General features: G+C 37.9%; 1 protein-coding gene across 1 annotated transcript; it reads left to right on the top strand.

Annotated features, from left to right (window-relative positions):
- Nucleotides 1-122: 122 nt before the first annotated feature.
- APPL1 (adaptor protein, phosphotyrosine interacting with PH domain and leucine zipper 1) lies at nucleotides 123-27736 on the top strand. Its single transcript, XM_075433098.1, has 22 exons — nucleotides 123-261; nucleotides 5568-5666; nucleotides 6749-6808; nucleotides 8697-8768; nucleotides 9603-9690; nucleotides 11298-11339; nucleotides 12143-12201; nucleotides 12684-12830; nucleotides 14319-14401; nucleotides 14490-14648; nucleotides 15893-16081; nucleotides 16580-16622; nucleotides 18577-18633; nucleotides 19911-20002; nucleotides 20573-20755; nucleotides 23066-23115; nucleotides 23488-23662; nucleotides 23766-23802; nucleotides 25325-25471; nucleotides 25725-25775; nucleotides 26130-26219; nucleotides 26817-27736. The coding sequence occupies exons 1-22, from the start codon at nucleotides 208-210 to the stop codon at nucleotides 26964-26966; spliced, it is 2127 nt and encodes a 708-aa protein (XP_075289213.1). The 5' UTR covers nucleotides 123-207; the 3' UTR covers nucleotides 26967-27736.
- Nucleotides 27737-27962: the final 226 nt, after the last annotated feature.

Genomic DNA, 27962 nt, shown 5'->3' with positions numbered 1-27962 from the left:
GTACGGACGGACCCGCTCACCAATAACAAGCTGGGCGGGCTGGGTGTAAGAACCAATAGAAAGGCCAAGTGGGCGGTGACAGAGGCGGGACATCCGGCGCGAAGCGGGGCGGGGGCGCCTGTGTTGTGACTGGGGCGGAGGGGAGGGGTCCCGGCAGCTGGGCGCCGTGGGCTGCGGCAGCGGCGCGGAGTGCACCCGGCGGCCGCCATGCCCGGCATCGACAAGCTCCCCATCGAGGAGACGCTGGAAGACAGCCCCCAGGTAGGAGCGGCAAGGCGGAGGCCAGATCGGGCCCAACGCGTGGGCGCCGGGCCTAGCGCTGCTCCCCCCTCGCTGCCCCCCGCCGCTTTCCCTCGAGGGGGCGCCGGGCAGCCTGGGCGGCGGCGGGGCCCGGTGCCTGCCCGTCCTCCTCGCCCCTGTGGCGCGGCTGGGGCTGGGGGCCGGGCGCTGCGGGGCTCGGGCCGCCAGCCTCGGCCGTGCCCCCTGCGAGGCCTCGCCCCGGCCTCCGCGGCGGCTTCGTCCCGCTCGCAGCAGCGCGGCCCGGCGGAGGAGCCGCTGGCGGGGCGGCGAGCTCGGTGGCGGTTTCCCGGAGGTGCTGTGCTCGGGCGTCGGGCGCCGGCGTGGCGGCTGGCGTTGGGTCCCCCGCTCCCCCACCCCTGCGTTTACATCCGTGGCTTGTTTTGGGGACCTCGTGTTGACAGAACCCGTCTTCACTTCCCAAAGCGATTTCTCCTGTCTTTCGCAAGGACCGCGTTGAGGTCCGATAGATGGGTACGAACAGCAGTTAGGGCCGGTTGTCGTGGCGGTTGTTAGTGCCGTGGGTAGGTAGGAAACGCGTGGTGCTGAGCGGCCTTTAATTGCTCCTGGATCTTCACTTCCATTTCTGCTGCTCGACCTTTCTCAGCGATGCCGGGTACCGCGTGAGCATTTCGTTCATACTGCCCTTAAGCAGGACATGCTTCATTCACTCGCGCTGGTTTCTCTTGCTGGTAGCAACATCGGCAAGTACTTTGTACTGCTCTGCCGAGATAAGAAAAAAAGTTTACGATATATTTTCTTTTATTGCAGCCTTTTGAATGAAGATCCTTGCATTGCTGCATTGTTTATGTAGATGCGCAAGACTTTCTATGTTGCCATAGCATATGCATTGGTACGTTTGATTCCTCCACCATAGGAAGAGACACTTTCACTTGCTTAACAGGGAATTTTAACTCCTAAAATGACAACCATTTTAACAAATTACATCAGGTGGAGGGACGACTTAGAAGAGGCAGCAGAAGGCTGTGCAGAGAGTGTGTCATTGCTTGCCTAAGGACAGTGCCCCATATAGCTCAAATATTAGATGTTAGGTGAGATCTAGCCTGTTGTATGGTTCCTGGGCCAGGGACTACACCTGATATACTCTCATGAAGACGAAAACTTTCTGAAAGTGTTATAATAATAGTAATTTAACAAAATTATCTCTTGAAGGTCTGTTCTTAGTATATGGAAGTCAGAGCAATTCATATTTGTAGGAAATGTCAAATGTGAGATGAACTTAGGATCCCTAAAATGTGGGATGTAGTTTTTTTTTTCCCCAAGCACTTAAGACTGGAATGTCATTTGGGAAGCACATGCAAAAAAGTTACATATTGGAACATAATTATAAATTCTAGACTCTTTCATTTGAGGTTATTTATGATACAGACTAGCAAAGCCTAACAGTCCAGTGAGTTGGATGTGCTTAAAACACTAGATTTGCTGATACCTTCTTCTATTTTAGGTACAAAATTTTACATCTTTCAGACAACCTTATATTTCAGGTGAATTCTGGCTAATCATCTCTTAGGAGAACATAGCAAGGACTCTACAGTCTTCTGTTGCATTAGTTCATTTCTGTTATGTTGAAATCAGTGCCATGAAAATGGCAACAAATGTTGCTTGAAGAAAGAAAAAAGCTTGCTTTGGTTAGGAGATGCCATGACTTCCTGACTGATGTGTTCATGCGTTAATATTGAAAAAGATCATCAACCTAGGTCATTGTTTAGTGTTGAACTATGGACTGGAGTTTTGCACCTTTAGATATGTTTCAGACACTAACTTTAAGTTTATAAACATCACATCAAACTTATTCTGCATCTGGGGGAAGGAAAGGCTTTTCTGAAATGGGAAAACCCATTCATTTCCTCTTGTCGCAGGATAAACATCTAACCACTGTTTTTAAACTGAATGCCAAGTTTACACTGTCTTTTATTATGCAAAGCAGTGCAATTTGAATATTAACTTAGGACCTATATTACACACACACTCAGTGTTTATATTTAGAGAGAGTTTCTGCTCAGATATACTTGCATTCCCAAGGCATTGCACAACAGAAAAGCCAAGAGACTTGATCGTACAGGCTCTGTCTTGGGTCACACTACCATACCTATGATGACACAGAATACTTAGCAGTTCACTGACTTCTAACTGGGTGGTTTCTTTGTGCAGCTTGTCACTGGCAATTTCGAGTGTACCTGTGCGCATACATAGGTTGAAAGCATCTTAAAGAACATGCAAAATAATGCAGAGTTTTACTAGAAACATCAGTAAACAATTCCTCTAATTTTTTGCTAAGCAGTAGCCTGCCATAACTTGTTTACAGAATCAGGTTATTTTCTTTCCACCAATATCATACAATGTCAGTTTGAAGTCCAGACATCAGTAACTGGTATTTTTACAATAAAACATGGAAATGCTTTTATTCTGCAGTATTTGGTTTTAAAGAGTAAGCATAATCCAGAAACCTTGTATGGTATTTCTTTAAAATTACAAGTTCAGGTTTAAAGGTCATGGGTATAAAATTCAGTGGTTGTGGTACTATGTAATTTTTTCTTTTGCATTCTTTCACGTATGTCTCCTTTAATGGGAGAGTCGCAGCTATTAGGATGACACAACATGTTGCCACACCTGGCAAACATTTGAGTTTTCCTCCACCTCTTTCCTCCTCCACCCCCTTTTTCTACTTGCTTTATAAACTAGAACCACCATTAAAATGATTTATTGTGTAGTTGATTCTGTTTGATTATATTTTTTTAATAATTAAGTATCTTGTAGGCATTATATGGTATAATATTTGTGAGACAGGCAGGCATCTGATTCAAGTTAAATAAAAGAATTTAGTGCCAAAAGAATGGTCAAATAATATACTTTGTAGAGGTTTAATATGTACTCCTTGATTAACATTAAATGCAGAAAATCAGAAAAGTAGCTGAAAAAGACCTCCGTGCCTCAGGGGGAGACGGACTGAACACTAAGTTATTTCAAGACAAGTCTTTGACATAGCAGTAACTCCTAATAATAAACCCCCCATAATTCATATACAGTGCGATCCAGTGCTTTGCACTCATCTCATCAGAGAGGTTTTCCTGATGTCCAGACTTCTTGTGTCAGTCTTCTGTTCTTTCCCCAGGTCCCATAAGTTCCTTCCCTTCCACTTTGAGGAAATGATAGCTATTTAGCCTAGGGAAGACTAAGAAAGAGAATTTCTGATTTCAAGTGTTTAACAAGCAATTTGTTTTGGGAAAAAACAGTTACGTACTTACAATTCTTTCCATTTTCTGTCTGGACATTAATTTTAGTGTAAACTTAAAAACAAAGCACAGTTGTCTCGCTAAAATGTTACTAGAGTTAAAGAGTTTATTTTGTGGGTCTTGCAAGCGATACTCCTGTTTCCACATCCAAGCATCCCAACCAATATTTAAGATTGGGAAAAGCAAGTGTAGCCTGTGCAGAGTTACAGGTACATTCTCTGCGCTTCCCCCTTTTGGGTTTCTGTCTTGGTGGAAGGAAGCTGTTCAGTATCCTGCTGGTGAGGAGTAACATTGCTTCCAAATGCAAAAAGGATGAAAGAACACTGAGTCAGCATCTCATTTAAGCTTGAGGACAAATTATGCCTGAGCAAAACCTGATTGCCTTCTCATCCTGAGTCACTGATTTCATCACAGGGAAGAGCAGTGGATGTCACTTAGAATCATAGAATCATAGAAAGTTTTGGGTCGGAAGGGACCCCTAGAGGTCATCTAGTCCAACCCCCCCGCTAACTAGATCAGGTTGCTCAGAGCCCTGTCCAACCTGATCTTGAATGTTTCCAGGGATGGGGCCTCCACTACCTCTCTGGGCAACCCGTTCCAGTGTTTTACCACCCTCATTGTAAAGAATTTCTTCCTTATATCTAGCCTAAATCTACCCTGTTTTAGTTTAAAACCATTACCCCTCATCCTGTCACTGCTGTCTCTACTAAAAAGATTGTCCTCATCTTTACTATAGGCTCCCTTTAAGTACTGGAAGGCTGCAATCAGGTCTCCCCGCAGCCTTCTCTTCTCCAGGCTGAACAAGCCCAACTCTCTCAGCCTGTCCTCATGGGAGAGGTGCTCCAGCCCTCGGATCATTTTTGTAGCCCTCCTTTGGACCCGCTCCAACAGTTCCATGTCCTTCTTGTGCTGAGGGCTCCAGAGCTGAACATAGTACTCCAGGTGAGGTCTCACCAGAGCAGAGTAGAGGGGCAGAATCACCTCTCTCAACCTGCTGGCCACGCTTCTCCTGATGCAGCCCAGGACATGGTTGGCCCTCTGGGCTGCCAGCGCACATTGCCGGCTCATGTCCAGCCTTTCGTCTATCAGTAGCCCCAAGTCCCTTAAGTAAGGATTCTGACACGGTCTCTGGTAACATTCCTCTGGGCAAAATGGAGAGGTACGGACTGTGACCTGGGTGGAGAAACTGGCTGGATAGTTGGGCTTAAAGAGTAGTGATGAGTGTTTTGAAGTCTAATAGGTGGATAGTGATAAGGAGGTTGATTCTGAGGTGGGTACTGTTAAGCACCTTCATCAGTGATGCGGGCAGCGCAATAGGATGCGTAGTCATCAGGCTTGTGGGTGACAGCAGCTCAGGAACAGGTTGACCAACAAGCTAGGGTAAGGACAAAGGGACAGAACTTTTCAATCCCTTTCACTGTAAAGTGGTGAGAGGGAGAAGCATGTATCGGAAGAACAACAAGATGTAGGTTGTACCGGTTTGTTTTGGTCTGGCTTCTAGTTCCTCAGTTTTTTGATCACCGAATTGGATGTTACTACACAGGTGAATTATAGGTCCAAGGACAGCCAGCAACTCTCTTCATGCAGGGTGGGTGGTATCAGAAAGCCAGAGCCTTTGTTTTGAGCTCACTGCAGAAGAAATGTGTGTACCTGGCATGCTATACAATAGCAGTTGCCTTTACCCTTTTGCTTAGGGATGTACCACGGTGGGTCCAGTAGTTGCCCACGGTTCCAACTTTTTTGTACACTTACCCATCTCCCTTGGTCCTTTCCTTTGTGCAAATGTGTGAACCTGGAGAGAGGCTGAGAGTAGGAGTGAGCCTGAGCTTGAATGTGTTTGACATTCTCTGGCATGCAACAGGTATCCTTCCGTTCCTGTAAACAGTGTTGGAGGGTTTATAAACTTTTCAGTAATGAAACCTGAAACAGTGCTGTTTTAACTTTGAAATTCTCTTACTTTTAAATACTGTTTTTCTAACTTGACACGTTAGTATTTTGGCTGTTTCATTTTTACAGACCCGGTCTTTGCTAGGAGTATTTGAAGAAGATGCTGCTGCGATTTCCAATTACGTCAATCAGTTGTTTCAAGCCATGCACAGAATATACGATGCACAGGTAGTGTTAATGAAATTCTTGAATGCATTATAAAGCTTTTGAACCACATTTCATGTCTCTTGATGTTTTTTAAATTATTATAAGCATTTTTTTTAACTTCCACATTCTTTATATGTGGAAGTGAAATAAAATAAGAATTAAATTATTGTTTTTCTGTATGTTAGGGAGTGGTAAAGACAAAATTCTTGTGATTTCTTTTCCAACAGAATTTCTTATGACAAGTAAAAAGATTTTTCTGGTCTTTCAGTAGTTCTGTTGCATTTCCCAAGTGTTTCTAAAATGTTTCCCATCATGATCTTAGTGTGTATAATAGTATGTACCAAGTGGGCGATTATTTTTTACCTACAATATATTCATGTTTCACGCATCAATTATAAGTAACTACACTTTTATGCCAAAGGCAGAATCTATTTCGTGTGTTTTTCTGAACAATTGAGTTTATGGCTGTATTTTTTATTTGTATGTACTTGCACTGTTTGATGTTTTTACTGATTTGTTACTCTTGCTTTTGGTATTTTTCCTGTTGTTTCTACTTTCATGACTAGGGTGTTTATTGTAGGCTTGCTGCTGTGTAGTTGTATTTTACTGCCTTTCTATTTAGCTTTTAATTTCTGTACTTTCTCCTTCAATTGCATCATGAGAGATGAAGTTGTTCCATACCATGATTCTGCTAATTAGGTCCTGTCTGTGTGCAAGTACAAAGCAGTTTGTAACCAGGTAGTGCTGAAGTTCATTGTAATTTTTTCTTTCCTTTACAGATAACAAATTCCTAATACTCAGTAACTAGGGCAGTGACTTGAAATAATTAAATGCAAATATGCGCTGTGTAACATGAAAAATACAGAAATCGGTGCACATAGTACAGGCTATGTAAACTTCATGTTTGTAAACACTGATTACTTGTAACTCTCAGTAATGTTAAAGAAATGGAAAGGCAGGATGCTTAGGTTTTTTGAAAATCTGTAGTCAGATTTTAAGTTCCATGTCTGTAATAATTTTGTATTCAAATATGTAATTTTTTATATTAGTTTAAATCAAAAAGTAACAAGCTTGGGGATTTTGTGGGTTTTTTTTTAAACCAGAATGAATTAAGTGCAGCAACTCATCTGACTTCAAAGCTTCTGAAGGAATATGAGAAACAGGTACTGTGCAAATCGTTCTTGTCTTGGTGTGGTTAGGACTGTATTTTTGTAGTCGTTTATCTCCTAGAGCACAATGTATTTAGGTTTGGTCCAGATAAAATGAGCTGTACTTGGTGGCTTGAATCTTTGCCAGCATAACCTACAATCTTCATATTAGTTCTTCCAATGAAAACAGAATTAGGTTTCTCTTACCATGATGAATATTTTACTTTTGGATCAGTGTTTTGGAGGTTGCTTAGGGGTGATGGTGGTATTATGTTTTTGTTTTATAAACCTATTTACTGTTAAGTACTTTAATTTTACTAGTCACAAAGAGAAGGGTTTGCATAGCAGTCTCTATTTAACAACCATAATTTGCTCGTATTGTGAGAATAATTCCATCTCTGAAAGTGCAGATTGTGGAATCCATAACTCTCTACTGGTTGCTGGTACTCTGAAGTTTCCTATTTGTAGTGCTGGGACCCCTTTTCTGAGATGTATGTTAGAAACAAAAAGTCCCACCTTTTAAGGAGGCTGGCGCTCCCTATCCTCATCCTCCACCTAATGAGGCAAACTAGAAGAGATACTATTTATTAATTATTTTGGTTTGGTGAGTCTTTCTAGAGGGATGAGATGACACTTTATTTTTCCTTTGCTAATTGTTGCTAACGAATAGGTGTAATGCAGATAACAATCAAAACCACAGTGATGCTGATCCAAAAGAATAATGAGTATTCATACCTACAGTAGCCCCATTAGGAAGAGACAGAGAAACAGAGAGATTTATTATGTCTTCTGTAAAGAAAAAATTTTTTATTCCTCATGACAGACTGGAAGTGCTGCTTAAGATGTGTGTGCATACTTGAATTGTAGCAGGAATTAAATTTATTTGTGCTTTCATTTTTTTTGGAAGTAGCTGCAGTACTGTTGTTTGAATTGTTTTAATATTGTTGATACAATACCAAATTGACTTTAATGACACAGGTATTTAATGAATTGCACGGTTTCTGCCGTTTTCTAGCAAAGACATAGCTTTTGCAAAATCAAAATAAAAAGAACTAGCTTCAGATTAGAAGAACCAATTAGGGCATGATATTCTTATTCATTAGCAGTTATGGATATCAAAATATATACCAAATATCCTTATTTCAGTTACAGTTTGTTACATTCATGGAGAAGAAGGAGGGGGGACCCTAAGAAGCTGGAAGGAGGTGTTCAAAATTTTTAATGAAGTTGGTTTTTTTTTTTCACATTTCAAAGTGTTTTATGTATAGCTGCTGTGAATTAAAAGAAGAATTAAATTAGCATTGGGCTTTTAAACATATTTTTCCGGTTTGTGTCCTTTGGACTGCTTTTTTCTCAGTCAGGAGATTAGCTTAAAAAATACACAAATAATGTTTTAACTGGATTATTTCTTTTTTTCAGTTGTTACCATTTTGGTCATACTTTTGCCTCCATCAAGGCATTATGGAAGTAAACTCTTTTGGATGGTTTAGAAATTTCAATTAATCACATAACTGAAGAGCTGGAAGTTCAAGATGAACACCAAATAGTCCTTAATTCTTGATAATTTTAAAATAAATTGCAAAGTCTGCATATTTCCTGATTTTTAAAATAAAACAAGTTAATTAATTTATAAAATCTATTAGATTAATCTTTTTTAAAAATAGATTTTTATTTTAATGCGAATTGTTTATTACTTCCCCCCGCCCCAATACTCCTTCTTCACAGGACAATAAAGAAATGCTTCAGTGTATCTTAATTGTATAATATTTTAATATAATTGTATTCCATATTGTATAATATTGTATAATATGGAATACCCAATGCATTTGTAGACCTGATTAATATAGTTTTGTGAATGGCAGAAAGCACTGCAAACAACATGCCTCCTTTTATTTTCTTTTAGCGTTTTCCTCTAGGGGGAGATGATGAAGTTATGACTTCCACTTTACAGCAATTTGCAAAAGTGATAGATGAGGCAAGTACTTGTATTTGTTTCACTTTGCTAATGTTGTCATGTATAGATTTTAACTGGCTTAATTATTCCAGCCTTTTTTAAGACAGGAGGTACAGAAATGGCTTTCATTTGTCAATAAGGCAACACTAAATTGTATGTTGCAGTATGTATTTAAAGTTATATAACCTGAAGATAAAGAATCAATTAAGCAAAATGAGGATATATCATTGAGAAAGAATGTAATTTAACTTACTGCAGATACAGCCAAAAACATTACAGAATGGCAGTTGGGAACTGTTTTCCCCGAGGGTATTTGTGTCGCCTCATTTCAGATACCTGACTGACAGAGGAACTTCCTGCTGTCTGTGTTAGGGTCAGAGACTGACCCTTGTGAAAGACAGCTTAGCACCATTAAGATCTGCATCCAGATCTTTTCAGTGCTCCTTCTCCTCACTTTTAACATTACTTAAACAGTATTTTGGGATGAAGAGCACATTTATTCTACCTCTGTAACCTGTGAAAGATGGGCTGTGATGTAGCTGGAGATGACTGGAGAAATAAATTGACTAGGCATCAAAATGTATGTGGCCATCTTCTGACATGATCCAGTAACATGGAATACATTTGGAAAAGTAGGGACAAGTACTAAACTCTAAAGGTCTTCTGTAAAAAGCTACTGATGAGGTCAGGAACCTAGAAAAGAATAGCTGCAAAAAAATGAATGCGCAAAGTGTGTTTGAGTTGTACATGTCATCTTTGAGTGAAATTGATGCCAACCTATCTTTATTTTGTTTTGTTTTATTTTGTCTCAGCACTGTTTCACTAAATTTTTTTTCTTTCTCCTGTCTTTTACAGCTCAGCTCTTGCCATGCAGTACTCTCAACTCAACTTGCAGATGCAATGATGTTTCCTATTACCCAGTTTAAAGAAAGGGATCTAAAAGGTAGAGTGCTCAAACAAATACAGTTTTTATCAACAGCAGCAATAACAAAAATGTAGCAGTTTATCTCCATAGCTCTTGTTTCACTAAGTAGAATATGTCACTTATTGTTCAGCTCTCAAAAGTATGCATCTCCCAGTTTTTTAAAAAATACCCTCTGTTCATGAGGGTATTGCAGTTGAAGAACTAAACACTATTACTGTTTCAGGAAAAATACTATTTATGTTATGGGAGCACTTACCTCCTACTCAAGATTAAAATTTTGCAGTTACTGTAAACATTAGGAAAGAATAATTTTCAGATCATTTGCACGCTCAGGAAATATCTGTATATGTGTATCTATGACATCAGTATAATGGCTGGACTAAAATCAAAAACCAAAATGCCAAAGTTTTAGTACTTACTGTATTATTAAGATTTAGTAAGGTGGTTCTTCAACCCTGCTGGTAATACAGGTGGCTTCTTACATGCAGGCGTAAGATGCTTCCAACTTCTTATGTTTGTAATAGTTGTATCTTAGTCTGCGTGGTCTAAAGTAATATATAATGTGTGTGATTATTATAGATTTTACTCAAGATGCTGAAGTGAATAGGCTGGTGTGGCAAAGGGGCTTCAAAGATAAATTACAAGAGTTAAAACCAAAATAACTTAAATCCCTAGTGTGATCACCCTAGAGTGGGTATACCTGACATATGAATGTTTTAAGTCTAAATTGATACAGAAATTACAACTCATCAGACATCAGTCTTTTAGCTCTTTATGAATCTCGGAAAATACCTCTTTGTCAATAGTTTGTTGCAAAAAGTATCCATTAACTAGATTACACTTTTTGAGCAAAGAAACATGAGTGTCTAAAGGCTAATGTTACTCCTCTGAACCTGGAAAAATCTCCTGTTAATATTTACTGAAGAAGCATCCCTGAGGCAATAACTGCAAATTAAATCGTCCCACTGGAAGTTTTTAACCGCCAGGTGATGTAGTATTTAATGATACCATACTTCTTTATGGACTTCCTAGGCACTTTCTGTAAAACTTTTCCATGCTTTTTTGTCTTTGCTTTACCATGAAGTTGAACATAGCTCTCTGCTCGTTTATGTTGTAATGTGACACGAAACCACAATCAGAATCAGAACAGGTGCTAAGTATTGTGCTGTTTTCTGTTTCCTGACACAGTGAGACTAAATAACCATCTGGAATGTGACTAATTCTAGGTAGGAGGAATCACAGTGTGTCTGGGGCTTTCCTTCGAGCCAGTGATACTTCCCTGTCTCCTGTGCTTCCACTTCCCCAACTCAGACCACAACTCTGCCCAGAGCTATAGGTGACACATTGCATTGACAATCTCTTTCAAAGTCTTTTGAAAAGAAGTTCCTCCTTAACTTACAACTGTACAGTATCTTTTTTGGTAAGCTGGACAGCCACATAAATGATACTCAGGCCCTAGGTAGGAGCAGACTTTCCTGGGCACATAGTGCCTTGTGCTGGTAACTCAGTATGGTACCAGGTGTGAACTACAAGTGTTCAGTAGTGAAACGTTGCATGAGAAACCTTGATGTAGAAATGTTACGTTAACAATAATTTATTTAAATTGTGATATGTTGTTTTTGTAGAGATACTAACTCTAAAAGAAGTTTTCCAAATTGCAAGCAATGGTAAGTGTAAAATACGTAATGTTTTAGATATTACAAGATGACAGGATTATTGTACATTATTTACTCAGAAAACTAGTGAAGATATTTGCAAAGCTTGAAGTGACTAATTGAGGTTAATTTTTTTCAGTGATACTTAGGCACACAGCTTTCCTTGGTTCACTTGTAAATCCCTGTTTTGTGTACCAAAGTTTTAAGGCAAATTGACAGTATTAGTCTTCTTTACAATATTTTAAATATATGTATAATTATTAAATAATTTAGGTTTACGCTACCAAAATCACTAAACATAGTAAGGTGCTAGCTCATTTCTTGAAGTCAAGACTGGATTAATGAACAAATTTTACCTGCCTAAAATTAGTTTGATAGTTCTCTTATTGTCAGAAGTTCATTTTTTGAAGCTAGCTCTACTATATCCTCATAGAGAACATATTCTTTAAGTAAGGATTCTGCTTCTCTCAATGTATATTGCTTCATTGCTTTAGAAGCAAAAAAGATTAGATACAGCTTTTCATAGTGGAAAGTTGACTCTACTTGCAGAAAGTTTCTGTTTTGAAGAATATTAGATGTTTAGGGAAATTTGTAACAAGTTAGCCATGTTTGCATCTGGTCGGAATTTTTGTTCAGCCCAAGAATTTGTGGCACTGAAGTAATTATAAACAGGCAAGAACAATTCTTCAAGGTTTTAATATCACAGAACTTTGCATTCAACTGGCTGTACAACACACAGTGATATAAAAGGTTTTCTGCTCTGTTTCATAAGTTGATTTATCAAAATGATCATAAATTCTCTCTTGATTGCTTAGACCATGATGCTGCCATTACCAGATACAGTCGGTTGTCAAAAAGACGGGAAAATGAAAAGGTTTGTAAAACAAAATACTTAATATAAAGATTTTTAGAGGAGATAAGAAATAATTTTCTTCTGATATATATATTTATGATGGAAGACAACGTATGGCAGATTCCACCTGAAGGTTGATAGTTTATGTGTTAGCAGTCTAGACAGGTTGCTTCAGAACAGAAAAGCAGGTTTCCCCAATATGTGCCTGTCTTGTAACACTGAAAGTGCTCTAAGATGAAGGTTGTGATACTATATTCAATTTATTTTTTTTATAGAAATAACCACACTTTTCAGGGAGAAAATGCTGTGTTTGTTGTTCATGTATCTCTTGTGTAAGTTAGAGAAGCAGAATCATAGCGTAAAATATGCAATTGCTGATGATAGAGGGTAGAATGTGACTGTTGTTTTTTCCATGCTGCCTGTAAAGCTGTCCAGAAGGCATGTGATGAATACCAAATCTCAAACATTTCTTTTCCCCCCTCCCCTTGTCTGTGTCTCTTTAGATCAAGGCTGAAGTTACAGAAGATGTATATACTTCCAGGAAAAAACAGCATCAGACTATGATGCATTATTTCTGTGCATTAAATACTCTTCAGTACAAAAAGAAAATTTCTATGCTAGAACCCTTGCTAGGATACATGCAAGCTCAGGTAATTTCAGATTCTGAAAGCTGTAGTTCTGAAAGGAGATGTAAAAGTGCTCCATGAAGGTTGATGTACTCAAATCCATTGCAAGACCTCTTCTGCAGTCCAAGGAAGCAAATGGAGAAAAAGACGTACCCCATCCACATCCCTGTAGCTGTCATAGCGGCTGCTATGAACACTGTCATCAGCTAGCACTAGTCATTTCCCACTCAATATATGAATCTTACCATGACTTGCCCTCACTCCCATCGGAGAATGTTCTAGGAAGTCTGGGTGACAAATACAAAGGTCTAATTCTATCCCAAACCCCAGATGGCTAATTTAATACGCTACCTCAATTTTCATTTCTGGGTACTTTTTTTCCACTGGATCACTAATGGGAATACCTGATTAAAACTTTCATGAATGCAAGTCCACATTGAAGCATGCTGTCTTAGAAAGTAATGTGGAGACAGTTAAACCTCTTTCCTGTGGCAGCTGTTCTGAGAGGAGATAATCGTCAGTCACATCACTGCTGTTTTCAATCAGTGGCGTGGAAGAACTGGGCTGCTAAAAATCATTCTGGCTTGGTTTTGTTTAATATAAAGGAGTTCATTGGTTTATTTGAGGATGTGTGCAATACAAAGTACAACTACGAAAAAGTTCTTTGGAGAGACTTAGTTTGTATTTTTAGCAGTATGTTAGTATGTTTTTTTTAAAGAAAGAAAAAAGTCAAACTTCCCAGCATCTGGCACTGCCAGTGTCCCAAGTAGAAATTAACTTCTACGTACTGTCTGAAAGCTTGCCAAGTCCAAGAAGAACTCTTGCTTCTTTCTGAAACATCGCCGCTTGGATTTAAGAACTAAGCTCTGAATGTTTTCTGTAACAAAGTAGTCCTGTAACGAAGTGCAGCCTGTTGTTTGGGTGCCATTTTTTGCTGAATCTGAGAATGGGAAGGGCAGCACCACGCCCCGTAGCTTCCTGTTGTGAGATTTCGTATGGCTGAACTCCGTTTAGCTGTGGTGGTTTTTCCAGACCGATACGACTGCTTTTAAGATACATCTTGCCATTTCCGCTTGGCAGGGTCCACAGTTAGAGGATGGCCCCAGACAAGTCCTCGCAGGTTTCCCCTCTCCTGTGCCCCCCAAATAACCCCACCCAGAATGCAATAGTCAGCAGACTTGTGGGCTGGAGAAAGTACAGAGAGACTTTGGGATCACTAAAAGATCAAACCTTGTTTCTTTTCCAGGGCAGTTTCTGCATATTTCTGTATTTCCCCCAGGTACCTCTGTGCACATTCTATTGACACAGTGAAATCCCACTGCAATGTCAGCCTCAGCCTTCACCTGCAGACAAGAACATCCATTCTGCTCCTTTGATTGAGAGGCTGTGGTGGGAATGAGGGCTGAAAACAGATTTCTCTGAGAAGCTTTAACCTCCTATGTCTTCGTGTGTTAACTGTTACTGTAGTTTAATTAATGACTAAGTTCTCCCTTTTCCTCTTTTTTTTTAAAGATAAGTTTTTTTAAAATGGGTTCAGAAAATCTTACTGAGCAATTGGAAGAATTTTTGACCAATATTGGCACAAGTGTACAGAAGTAAGTTTTGCTAAATTTTCAACAATTATTTTTTCTGTTTGTACTTATTAATAAATTATCTTTATTAATAACACATTATTTACCTTAGTGTTCGCAGGGAAATGGAGTGCGAAGTAGAAAACATGCAACAAACTATAGAGGACTTGGAAGTAGCTAGTGATCCGCTGTATTTGCCTGATCCTGATCCTACGAAATTTCCTGTTCACAGAAATCTGACACGGAAAGCTGGCTATCTCAATGCAAGAAAGTAAGACTAACATGTTACTTAAAAATGCCAGAATTTTAATTTTGAGAAAGGAAAGCTAAAAAAAGTATGCTTTTGTGGTTTTTTTTTTTTTTTTAAGTTATCTATACTGATTTTACGTACTTAGTTGAGTAAGTCACACAGGAGATACTCTGTTTCTGTCTTTGGACTCCTTCAGTTAATTAGTATTAATTTCATTGCAAAGTGTCATTCAGGGGGGCAAAGCATAGTTACTGTCAGTCTAATTTTGCCTGAATTTTCACATCAAAAAGAAAAATTAAAGTTCAGGAGAGTGTAATTTCACTGGATTGTAATTGGAAAATAACAAGATTGCAGCTATCGTTATATACCTATTAAAGCTTTGGGATTCAAGTTACAAATAAAATATGACAAGCTTGAGATATACAATGCAAAACGTTCTGTTAAGCGAAACACGCTTTGAACGGCTGTCTCAATTTCATGAGGTAGACTTTTGTCCACTGGAGGGAGCTGGTACTTTAAATAAAGTCTAGCAGCTTGTCTTTATAGTTACTAAAAATAAGTTGTAGCACTGAGATTTTTTTTTTTTCTGTAATTTGTGTAATAAGCTCCAAGGAATTGTTAAAAAAATGTAGATTACGTTTACAGCAACAGTTAGAGTAATGTACTCACTGAATGAGGGATGAATTTCTGTAGTGAGACACAACTGCAGCAATTAATATTGAAGAGAGTATCTGAACAATAATGAGGCTAAACTGCAAGTGTTTTCCGATTTTTGGTTTCAAATTGTTCCTCTTCAGTTATTCAGGGTGGGGTGGGGGGACCCCAAAAAAAATCTCAGCAGTATTCTCTAAGTAATTTTGGAAATCTTATTGAATTGTACAAAATACGTGGAAAATTCAGATATCTTACGTGACTAAGCTAATGCTTACCACAAAGTTCTTCAAAACTTAGTGTTAACAATATAAGTGCAGAGTTCAGAGGTCTTATCAATTATATTGATAATCCATGCATATAATTTGAATATGCATATTGTGTAAAGCAATACTGTAAAAGCTGATCATCAAAACTGAGGTACTTACGCCTTTTAATTCTAAATTAAGTTTCACGTAATCTAAGAAAGCAACTATTTTATGTGTTCTTTGCCCAGCGGTAGGTTTAGACTGAATAAAACGACAGATGGAAAGATACTAATTTAGCTGTAAAGCTAACCTAGAACATTAACATATTCCTGATCTACTGACTAAGAACCTGTTTTTATCTTTTAGTAAGACAGGGCTGGTATCTTCCAGTTGGGAGAGACAGTTTTACTTCACTCAAGGTGGAAATTTGATGAGCCAGGCCAGAGGTGATGTAGCTGGGGGACTTGTTATGGATATAGACAATTGTTCTGTCATGGCTGTGGACTGTGAAGACAGACGGTACTGTTTTCAGATAACATCTTTTGATGGTAAAAAGTAAGTATTCTTATATTACTGTTAACCTTTAAGTAATACTGGACTCACTAATTATGAAAAGAAAGATGGTCTACCTTTGGCCAGATCATAGTTTGATAAATTTGGGGGGTATTCAGAAGCAACATCTGGGATGTCTTTTTAACTTTGTAATGTCTGGGTTTTTTTCAGTTTATCAGCTCTATAATGTGGCTGAGTGGTATTTCAGAATAAAACTACCATAATCAGTTTACAGTGGTGTATTACATTTTGTGAGTGCTGAAGTATTACATGGGAACAGTTGGAATTTTGTTCCTTTTCTGTTTTCAATGGAAATTAAAACATAGTGGGTTTTTTTCCCCCAGTAAGTAAATGTTGACTGCACTCAGCACGTAGACAGAATCTTTAGCCTTTCTTAATTTGTTTTGCAGTGTGCAAACATGAAAATGGAGTTTCCTGTCTGAGTGTACTTGTGAGGCATTTTAAATAGACAGGATTGTCTTTTCCTTTCTCCTCTTTCAGGTCTTCAATCTTACAGGCAGAGAGTAAAAAAGATTATGAAGAGGTAAGCTTGTAGGAGGTTTGCGTGGAGTCCAAAGATTGTTTTGTTGTGCAGAAGGAATACATTTGTAACAATAGTTGGAGCGCTCATTTTATGTTCTCTAGGTGGTAAGCAGTGAAATTTTAACTCATTCTATCCATAATGACAGTTTTCAGGAAGTCTGAGAAAATATTACTGTGTTTAGATCCCAGAGGAAAAAAATGCAGTTCTGATTGCCACCGAGTCCTTTTCAGTATTATGGAAGAAAGAAAGGAAAAAAAAAAAAAGGGCTACAGCAAAATAGCTAGCAGTAATGGAATCTTGACAAATGCTGCTTCTGCTTCGTCCTGTTCATGTTTTCCCAAGCTTCTTTCTTCCTTCCTGCTTGTCAGGGATGGAAAATAAAGGACATCTTAGGTCAGGATACAGATAATGATACAGGCAATTGAGAACGAGGAGAAGCTGCTCCTCTGCCCCTGATGCATGATGGGAAATGTGTTTATACTTCATGAACAAGTTGAATCAAGAAATGTGAAATAATTTGCTTCAAAGTTGCTTGTGATCGCTGTTTCCAAATGGCTGCTAAGTCTGGTGATGCAGATTTACTTGCCAGTGCAGTGGATGAATGCCAGCTGAGAAATGTCAGTGTTCAAACACTAGGACAGCAAACTCATATATGGTAGCAAATACTGATGAGGAAAGGAAATGGAAAAAAAAAATGCCCACCCAACCAGCAGGGATAGCTTTTTGCCTACTTGTTTTAGCTTTCTCTAGAGCTGAAAATAAAAAGTTTCTGTAGACTTTTTGCAAATAATAGTCTAATGGTATAGGCATGTACTGGTCTAACAAAGAAGGTGCTAGTTACTAGAATTTATGTTTATTTGGACAGCTAACAGCTTTCCAAAGGCTTGCACAGATGGGCCAAACTGATAGATTCATTACATTCATAGTCTATGAATACTCTCAGATTTGTCCAGAAACAAAGGAACGGATGTACTAGGTGATATAAAGTATTTGTTACTTTAAAATGTGTGTCTGTTTGCGTTATTATTCAATATAGACTTTTCAGTAAGGGGCAGGATGGGAAAGAAAATGCTTTACAAGCACTGTTGATTTAACATATGTTTGGGCAAGCAGCTGAATAAGGAAATACAGAAAATACGGTATTTTCAGCCTGGATTCAAATTCCTCTGCAATTTGCCATGTTACATTCATATAAAATGATCTTTTATGTGCTTCCTAAGGTATTTAGCTGGGTTGTGTCAGGTTGGCCCTGGTTCATTTGCTCTGTTGAGGTTGTTTAATAGCCTGACTCTGAAACATTTGCTCTCAGATGCCTCACCAGAGGAAGGGAGTTTATACTCAGCTTTAGCAGCTCAAATTTATTATTTTCTGGGCTGCAGTTGCTGTGCTGTCTTCTAGATAGCTCAGGTGACAACCCTAACACCAAGCTGGGGTTCAGTGGAACAGCACCAGTAGTATGTGTGTGTCCAGTTAGATTTCTCCTTCAGAGAGGAGCTGTAAAACAGAGGGCAGGAGCAGATGGTTTTCCATCACACAGGGAGATCACAGATTCTAGCTTACAGGTGCACAAATGGGCAAATTCCGCAGAAGGCAGATGGACTCTTTATAATGTCTTGAGGAAAAAATGTCATCTGCAAGTCACAGAATAATGGAGTACAGAGAATCTGGACTTTGTTTTTTAGTTCTTTCCTTACAGGATTTAAGCTTGCTTTAGTTTTTAGCTTCAGTGTGACTTAAAATAATATTTTCAAGTAAAATGTGATATTGTAAGGTGCAATATGCAGGCAGTAGTGAACTTAACGATGAGCTGGGTGTGCAGAATACCGGTTTGGCTCCCTGAAGTTAGAAAGAAAGTGGAAAAAGTGCTGAAACTAGCCAACTCGGGTATTTAATCAAGTTTGTTAAAAAACTATGAAAAATTAATTTTTTTTCCTTATTTTTCTCTCTTTTTCAGTGGATATGCACCATAAACAACATATCTAAACAGATATATCTAAGTGAAAACCCTGAGGTAATTTTAGTAAAATTTATAGTGTCAGTAACTTGTTAAGATGTAGATATGCACAAAATCAAACAGAAATCAACTGGATCTAATTGGCTAGCATGCAATTCAGCTGAGTACTTCCTATTTAATTATAAGCTTTTCATGGTATGAAAGCATACAGTCCACTGTCTCCTTCATCTAAATGCTTATACAGAAAGCATTAAAAATATGTGACTTTTATGTTTGGTGTAATTTTTCAACATCTACAAGATCCTGTATTTGTGTTTGGTATATGATGCTTTGTTACAAATTAATATGTTTGGCTCTTGCCAAATAATCTGGAAGATGAAGGTGAAATGGAAAGTGCGTCATGGCAGTTTTTGGTTTAGGAACTAAGTATCACTTTGTAGACAATACAAGTACCTGGCTGACTGTCTACGATAACAGATGAGAAACGAGATGAGTTTAGTGCAAAGCTCAGCTGGCTAAAGCACGTGTTCTGATGAATACAGAGCTAAGGTTCTTTGTAGCCCTGGCATTAACGGGTGCAGCTCCCTTACTTCAGCGAGGGTGTGTGCATTTACGCCTGGATGTTAGTGCCTTCTCCTCACTTCCCACTGGCTTTATAGTCATTCTCATTTTCTGAGTCAGGCGCTCACACAAAATGATCTGTCTGCTGCACCTTCCATCTCCAGAAATCCCCTTTCCTCAAGCACTTTTGCTGTTGGCTTTACCCCATGAAGTGAAACCGTCAACATTAAATACTGATGCTTCAGAATCAGTGATTTCAATGAAAGTTTAAAATGGAATTCTTCAAGTGTAAATGGTCCATTATTTGCTGAAATAACATTGTTAACGTAGTCTTTACTTGATAGTTGTTCATGTCTTGGTTTTTCAGAAACATTTAAGTGTTCCTGAATTTCACGTGCAGACTTTTGAATGTTCGTGGTTTTTAGTTAGTGGTTGAGGACTGCATTTCTCAAATGAGACTTTTCTTTTTCGTCCTAGCTACATTTGCTTATTTTGTCAGAATTATCATTGGGACTTTTCTCCATTGCTGGGTTTTATTAACATTCCCAGTATTATAAAGCAAGTGCATTCATTTAAATTTAGAAAGTAAACAGCAGGAAATGTGTTACAAGTTAGAAGAAAATACTACAGCTATGCTAGTGAAAATTTAGGAATGTAAGATTCTCACAAAAGGTTGAGTGATAACTTCTGTCAATTGCATGTAAATAAAACTAAAATCTTGAAGCTTATTATGAGGAAAATTTTTTTCAGTTATTTTTCCCCATCTATCACAGGAAATTGCTGCACGTGTAAATCAGTCAGCTCTGGAGGCTGTTACTCCATCTCCTTCCTTTCAGCAGAGGCATGAGAGCATGCGGCCAGCTGCGTAAGTTAATGAACTATAGGTCATTTGAAGAGCACATCTATAAAGAGAATCCTGGATAAAGTTCCAGGAAAATAAAAAAACTAAACAACAAAACTTAATGTTCATAACTAAGTCTTTGGTAGGTCAGAGGAGAATTTCATGAACTCACCTTTTTAGCATTGTTTAGCATCTAATGTTACGAGTAATCCAGATTTCCAGCTGAATGATGGTTTTGTTGGATGCATCATATGTCTGGTTTGTTGTATGAATTTATAATGAGATTTTGCTTAATGTGTCCAACTCCTGGAAGCAGACGTCAGATTGTTTTAGCATCAATATATAATCACATGAAATACAGTACAATCTTATGCAATTATTAATGCAAGTAGTAACTTTAACTTGCTTAAATTTGACTAGGAACGTAGGCTCCACTTTTGTTTACTATACCCTGATCTTCTTCAGGTTTTCAGTTTTTGTTTTGTTTTGCATCCAAGTTTTGGAATATTGTATTGGTCTCCCCTGTGGTTTAATTTATTATCAACTAACCTGAAACTAAGATATCTTCATTGTGATATTTTTGTTTTGTTTCAGACGATCTCGTCCTCCTGCAGCTCGTACTAGCAGCACAGGGTCACTGGGATCTGAATCGGCAACTTTATCGGCACTTTCCTTGGATTCACTTGTTGCCCCTGACACTCCTATACAGTTTGACATAATATCTCCAGTTAGTGAAGATCTGCCTGGTCAAGCAAAATCTTCAGGGCAGTCGGGCAGGTAGGATGTGTAGAGAGAAGGAAAAAAATTCTTAATGTTACTAATTTGAAAACAAACAAACAAGAAAATCATGTGTAGGCTGCAGCTCCAAAACACACATTGCCTTTGCCCTGACTCATGTCACAAAATTTGCAGTGGCCAGCAAAGCAAAGCAATTATTAATTGTTAAATAGAGTTGTAAAAAAATTGCTTAATTACATGCACTAGATTCAAGGTGTAGTTTTCTATTTTCTTGCTTTAACGGCTAATGCTTATATTTCTGGATTTATTTTAATCTTTTGGTTTCTCAAAGTATTTTCCTTTCCTATTGCTTGCTCACCCAGCAGCTTGGGTTATTTCCTCTTGGAAACTCAAGAGAAATTTGGTAGCCCTGCCTCCAGGTGATGATGGCATATGATGACACCCTTCTTAACCTGAAAGGTGAGTGAAAATGATCTAGGCTTCTAGAGTAATCTCATGTACAGACAAGTTAAAATTGTCTAAGAGCTCTTCCCAAAATATAAAAACATTTTCTCCTACTTGTTTTTTTGTAAACTTCCCATTCAAAAATAATAACAAAAACCTGTAAATCTGCACTGCATTTCTGGAATTATATATACAAAATTCAGGTACTAAGAAAACATATTTGCAGATCCAGCTGCCCTTAACAACAACAACAAAAAAAGCCAAAACGCTGAAAACTAATTTACGTGGCTCTACTCAGTAATGTGTAGTATCCCCCTGCCCTCTAGAAAAATACTTGAAATTTCAGTTGCACCTCACAAATCTGTAAGAGTTAAAATTACTTATATTCAAATCTTTTTTTGTTTGTTTGTTTTGGACAGGTTTTTTTGTTGTTGTTTGGTATAGCAGGATAATCAGTTGGCTAACTAGATCCTTAAGAACTTACTGATTTAAAATAGACTTGAACTGCATTCCAGGAAGTGGAAAGGTTAATACTTTCAGCTAAACTCATGTCATCAGTTGTAATTTCGTTCTAGAAAATCATATTGTTCATGGCAGAAACAATACAGACTTGTGTACAGCATGTTCAATTAACCGTCACTGTCAATAAAGAACTGCAGCGTTTGTACAGCTAGGCACCATGCTACTTTAGAAGTATTAATTATTAAAAAAAAAGACTTAGTTTCTGATACTGATGACATGTTTATATTTTATTTTTGCCTTTTGAGAGATTCTGAGATTTTGCGTGTACTGTTCCAGTCTAATCTTAAATGACAAGAAAAGTCTGAGCAATAAAAGATGCTAATAGAAAGAATTTCCCTGTAGTGTATTTGCACAGGTCAGCATTTAATGGAATGATTCTTGATTGAGTCGGCGTTATAGAAACATTGTAGCAATGCCATCTTGACTTCAGAGTCCAACCTAGAGCAATTTTATTACTTTAAACTAGACATCTCTTAGTTAAAGGATTTCACTAACAAAATAAAGCTGGCAGTCAACGTGACATGTAACTTAACAAGAGAGACTGACATATTTTTTTCTCTTGGTTCCGAAATTTGCTTTTAGAACACTAACTATGGAGAGGTGACACCTTCATTACTCCCCTATAAAACCTAATTTGAAGTTTATTGAACCCTTGACAATAGTTTTTCAGCTACCAGTTAGCCAAACAGAAAGGTTTTTTTCCTCTTGCCAAGTTTTAAATAAAATTCCCCATTCCCCATACTCTTTTCAGCTTTGCTTTACTCTCTGAAAAATGTAGACTTGGAAGCCTAGAGTATTTTCACTTTTCGTTGTAACTGATAGCAATTCTGTTTCTGAGAGCCAGAAGTAGCCACATTTCTCTTGACCCTCTAGGAGTAAAACCCCAGTGATGTTTTCAGAAAGCTGCATTTGAAACAAAACCAGTGAGTGACTTGTCTCCAGTAAGTAATTCAACAACTTGAGACAGTGATGAGAAGCGTGGTGCTCCTGTGGAGTACTGACAGGAGTAGCTTTTGGCTGTACTTCCTGAAGCTGTTCTGTGAAACTTCATCCCCTAAAACTATACCTTTTCAAATATTAACAAGGTCTTGACTTGGGCTTAATTCAGATATAAAAAAATACCACATAAACAAAACTCTCTGTGGCAGCAATAGGACAATAATACCTGGTATTTTCCCGTAATTTGAGCCCTCTAGTATAGCAATTTATGTCTAACTCCTGATTAAATTGCTTGTCTGTATGATTTATCATACATTATTCCTCTGGATTACAAGTCTGTGAAATCATTACATGTTCTTATTTCATGCAGCATGAGACTATTACATTATTCATTAGTGGTTCTTGTATTCTGACTCCTGGTTTAATGTTTTCATTTTCTAATAGACGCACAAATCCTTTTGGTGAATCTGGAGGCTCAAAATCTGAAACGGAAGGTAAAGCAAAAATTTGGTTTCAATGCAAAATAAAAAATAGAATTTGAAAATTATTTTTGTGTTTTAATTTGTAGATTCTCTCTTCTAATTTTACACTGGTTTTAGAATGCTTAGTTACATTAGCAATGTATTAGACAAGTTCAGTTATATCAGGCTATTTAAAAATAATTTATTGCATCTTTTGTATTTATGAAACCAAATAAAAAGAGGCGTGACTTGTTGTTTAGTAATTGTACCTCTAATTCATAAGTTTGAGCAATCTTTTTCGAAGTGACTAGAAGTTTGGAGTTTTCCTGACTGCAGTCCATCTTTGGTTTTGAATGGAAAACCCAAAATGGAGTTCACTTTCTTCAATACTTTTCTTTGTCTTAGATTCAATTCTTCATCAGTTATTTATTGTAAGATTTCTTGGCTCTATGGAGGTGAAGTCTGATGAAAGTCCAGATGTTGTTTATGAAACAATGCGTCAAATACTAGCAGCTCGCGCCATCCATAACATTTTCAGGATGACAGAATCACATTTATTAGTCACTTGTGACTGTTTGAAGTAAGTTTGCTTCCTGACTTCTACTGATGTTTATTTACAGAATTACCTTCTTCCACTTTGGTAAAATTTACTTTCTGGTTTGTTTTTAAAAACAAAATTTTAGGTTAATTGATCCACAGACACAAGTTACAAGACTACGAGTAAGTAACTTCACATTTTAAGATAAATACCCAGCAATGTAATTCTTGTCCTTTCAAAATAATGTTATTAGATGTTAGCAAAAATCATTGACAGCATGAGATCTCCAGACAAACTTCCACTGAAATTAGGAGACTAATGCATATTTTTAAAAATAGACAAACACTAGCAAATCAGGTTTAAGAGGAGTGATTTCAATAGGTCAGACAGGCTTTTGAAAATCCACACCATCCCCCCACCCCCAATTTGGTAGGCTAAAATATTAGGGAAACAGAATATTGTATTTTAACAATGTGTTTGATTATAAACATTTATGCTGTTAGTAGGGAGGCAACATTAAGATTGGAGTCAGATTACTTCCGAAGTCCACAAGGGTTTGCTTGGTGTTTGGTTTGTTGTTTTTTTTTCAGGTTTTTGATTTTTAATGTATAATTGCATTGAGAGTGTTGTACGGTTTCTGGTGTGGGGGTGTTATTTTTTAAATTTTTTTCCTAATTCGTTATAAAAATGCACTTGAAAGAAGTTGAATTTTTTGTAGGATATCAAATATGGCCAGGAATCAAATACAGCCAGCTTAATTCGCCAGTAAAAGCAGTCTTTATTTTTCATGTTTCAGATCTCTGGCCTCCCCCCTCCTTTTCTCCATGCACAATTTACGCTCTGCCATTTCATTTCTTTGGGTCTTCTTTTGAAAACATTTAGATTTGGGGGGACTCTGAATTGCTTTCGTTTCCATAAAAGGAGAATCATAAGCATGTGAAAGTGTCTTGATAGTTCACGTAGGGCTTTTTTCTTTCTTTACCTTTTTGGCATTAAGTTCAGAACTTTTACAGCTGAGATGGATACATCAACTGAGTGTGTGTCCAGTATTCTAAATGTCTACATGTAAGGTTAGGAAAAACTCGTCCTGTCAGTTCATAGCAGCTGTAGTAGGGGCCTTCAGACTTTAAACACTTATCTTTTAGTAAGTCCTCAAAAAAAGATACATTTGAAATTTCTAAGTCCTCCCTCTTTTATGAATAAGAATGAAAATAGTTTTATTGTAACAAAATAATGAGGCTATGTGGTTTATTTGGTGTGGGTTGTTTTTTTTTTTCTTTTCTTTGATTCTTGCTTAGAGAGCTGAACTAATTGCAGTCAAGGTTTTGGAGAAGTAGTGCCTTTACCTGGCACCAACTATTGAAAGCTTAGTCACAAATGTAATTTGTATGAATGATGTTTCTCTAAAGAAAATAAAAAAGGAATATATTCACATTTAGAAGGATGACTGAATCGCATTGCAGATGTGGTCCCCTTTCCTTACATGGGGTGCATTTTTAGAAGTTTTCCTGTCTTTTGAATAATTTAATCCTTGTCTCCTAATCTACTGTTTGTGTTTCATAATTACATGTTTGGTCAGGTTGTAATTTCCGGTGTGGTTGTGCATTTCTGGTATTGAAGTCGTTAATGTGCAATATATTGAAACCTCATACAGGAAATATTTAGAACCGGTTTTAATATCTCCATATTTGATCCCTTTGGCAGTTTCCTTTGCCCAATGTAGTCTTGTATGCTACGCACCAGGAGAATAAGCGCCTTTTTGGATTTGTGCTTAGAACTTCAGGAGGGAGAATTGAGAGCCGCCAAACTTCCGTCTGCTATATATTTGAATCGAATAATGAAGGGGAAAAGGTATTGGTGATGGTTATACTAGTATCAGTTTTGAACCTGACGTGGATTTGAGATGGTATATCTATTCAAGCTGTCTAAGGGATTTCTTTGGGAGAGTTATTTTGTTCAGGTACTGAAAAACAGTTAAGCCTGACAGTAGTAGTACCTGTAAGTGCATTAAAATGCTGTCGTATCTAATTTGCGAATCTGACTTAATTTTAAAGGCATTTTTATTAGAGACTTTTTGATTATTTGAAATCTTTTTTGTGTTTAGATTTGTGACTCCGTTGGACTGGCAAAACAGATAGCTTTTCATGCAGAACTGGTAAGAATCTTTCCTGGGGAAAGGATCCTTGTGAATGGAAGAGAGAGAGTATATTTAGTGTGTGTAATAGAACGTATTCTGCAAGATGCTCATACATATGCAGTAATGCTGTTGTGGTGTATTTTAAGGGATTGATTTTCTAGAATTTAAACCAGAGATAAAAAGACTGAACAATGTCTGCTGTGGAACAGTATTCAAGATAGGATTCGGTTTGCTACCTTTAACAAACATACCTGTTGTTTAAAAGAAGAACAATCAAAACAGTGGCATAACAGCTTTGAGCAAACTACTATACATCAGTAGTGTATCAGACATCTCCGGCTGCTGTTACTTATTTACATTTTTGCCCTTTAGGATCGAAAAGCGTCAGAAAAGCAAAAAGAAATAGATAGAGTCAAAGAGAAACAACAAAAAGAACTGAACAAACAAAAACAAATTGAAAAGGTACACTTCATCATTATTTCTTAATATTCTTTTTTTTACTTCCTACTTATTTTCTTTTGCCGTTCTGTACTCCAGGCTCCACTATCACGTTCTTTAGTGTAAATTCACAGAACATTATGGAATTAAGTTATTAGAAGTATTTCCTGTGCAGATTTTGTACAATTTGGAACGGTAGTGTTTAAAAAAGAGCTCTTCTGAGGAGATAAACCACAACCATCTTGATAGGAATACTTAAGGGCAGTGCTGGAAAGAACACCTGTCGCAGGCCCAGAACCCGTTGCTTTGTAGAGGAGGGCTCAGTGGCACAGTGAGGAAGGGGCTGAGGGAGCAGGCTGGAGCTGCAGATATGTGTCCGACCTGCTGTGGTCTGCAGCTGTCGGTACAGGTGGGTTAAGGCATTAGCTGTTCAAATAATGCCAGCTACCGAAATGTAAATGTTTTGGTTTCCTAGCCAGTCTTTTGATTCCCTCTGCACAGAAAGTTGTCCATTGATAGTGTTAGAAGATCGTAATGATGGTATCCTGTTCCAACTGTAGATGGCTTTAAAGTCAATATTCTGTTTCTGATTTCCCACCCCCTCCCCCCTTCTCCAATTAGGACTTAGAGGAGCAGAGCCGGTTGATATCTGCTTCCAGCAGATCAAACCAGAGCAGTGGAGAAGGACAATTCGTGGTCCTTAGCAGTAGCCAGTCGGAAGACAGTGATTTAGGCGAAGATGGAAAGAAGAAGAGAGAATCTGAAGCCTAAGGTTGCCTACTTTATTGAAATTGAAATCGTGGATGTAGCTGGTGAAATGGCACACGTTCTACAAGAAGTGAAATGTAGGTGGAGGGTCTGTCGTATGATGTAGACCCCATTATGCCTTGATTTTTCTTTCTCAATTAAGTGATTCCCATTTTCATGTCAGTATAATCTCTTTTCTGTATGCCTGATGAAGCATGGTGATGCTACCGTGTTTGTTACAAAATTATGTTTTCTCAAGGCTTCTCTGCAGTATGGAAAAAGCTGTGGGGTTTTTTTCCCCACTTCCCTCTCTGTGCAATTGACTGCTCTGGAAGCAAAACTTAAAACTCTCATTAGACTTAAGCAGTACACTGAAATTTGTTGTTTACACTGCAGCTGGAAACAAAAGTGGATGTCCAAATAAGACAGTGCTAAGCTTTACCTAATTCGTTGCACATAACTGTTTTTAGATTTAGAAAGAAAAATCCTTATTAACATCAGTGAGATGTGTAATAGTTCTAGACAGAAAGATCCTATGTTTTGTTTCATAGTGCAGTGTATGATACTGTCTTGATTTTTTTGGTGAATGCTGAAAGATGTCTTTCAACAGGAGAAGAAAATACTGTTAGACCTATATATGTAAGAGCTGATGTGACGCAGTTGCACTTTGCTGCATGAGGAATGTATAAAGCATTCCTTATCAAATGATAAGAATAATGTATATATTCTTGTAGCACAAGTGCCATGTTCTTGGCTTGCCCCAGTACATGTAATAAAAAGCTGTAAGCCTCCGAGTTCACTTTTTATAAAACATGCTTAGAGTTGCAGGAACATATTGAATTCCAGCATTTGAAAAATCTTCTGAATATGTAAATGTCTTGCCACCAGTACACTACCTTTACTGAAAAGGAGCTGAGGCTCTTTAAGTCTTGTCATGGAAATTGATTTTGCAAGCAGAATTCACTAGCTCTGAAGGAAGAGACAATGCTAATCCTACATCCTAGAGTCAATCTCGTTAAA

This window comes from Opisthocomus hoazin, chromosome 11 (assembly GCF_030867145.1).
Source record: "Opisthocomus hoazin isolate bOpiHoa1 chromosome 11, bOpiHoa1.hap1, whole genome shotgun sequence".
NCBI lineage: Eukaryota > Metazoa > Chordata > Aves > Opisthocomiformes > Opisthocomidae > Opisthocomus > Opisthocomus hoazin.
The sequence above is the reverse complement of the archived record's forward strand: the minus strand, read 5'-3'. Positions and strand labels throughout refer to the sequence as shown.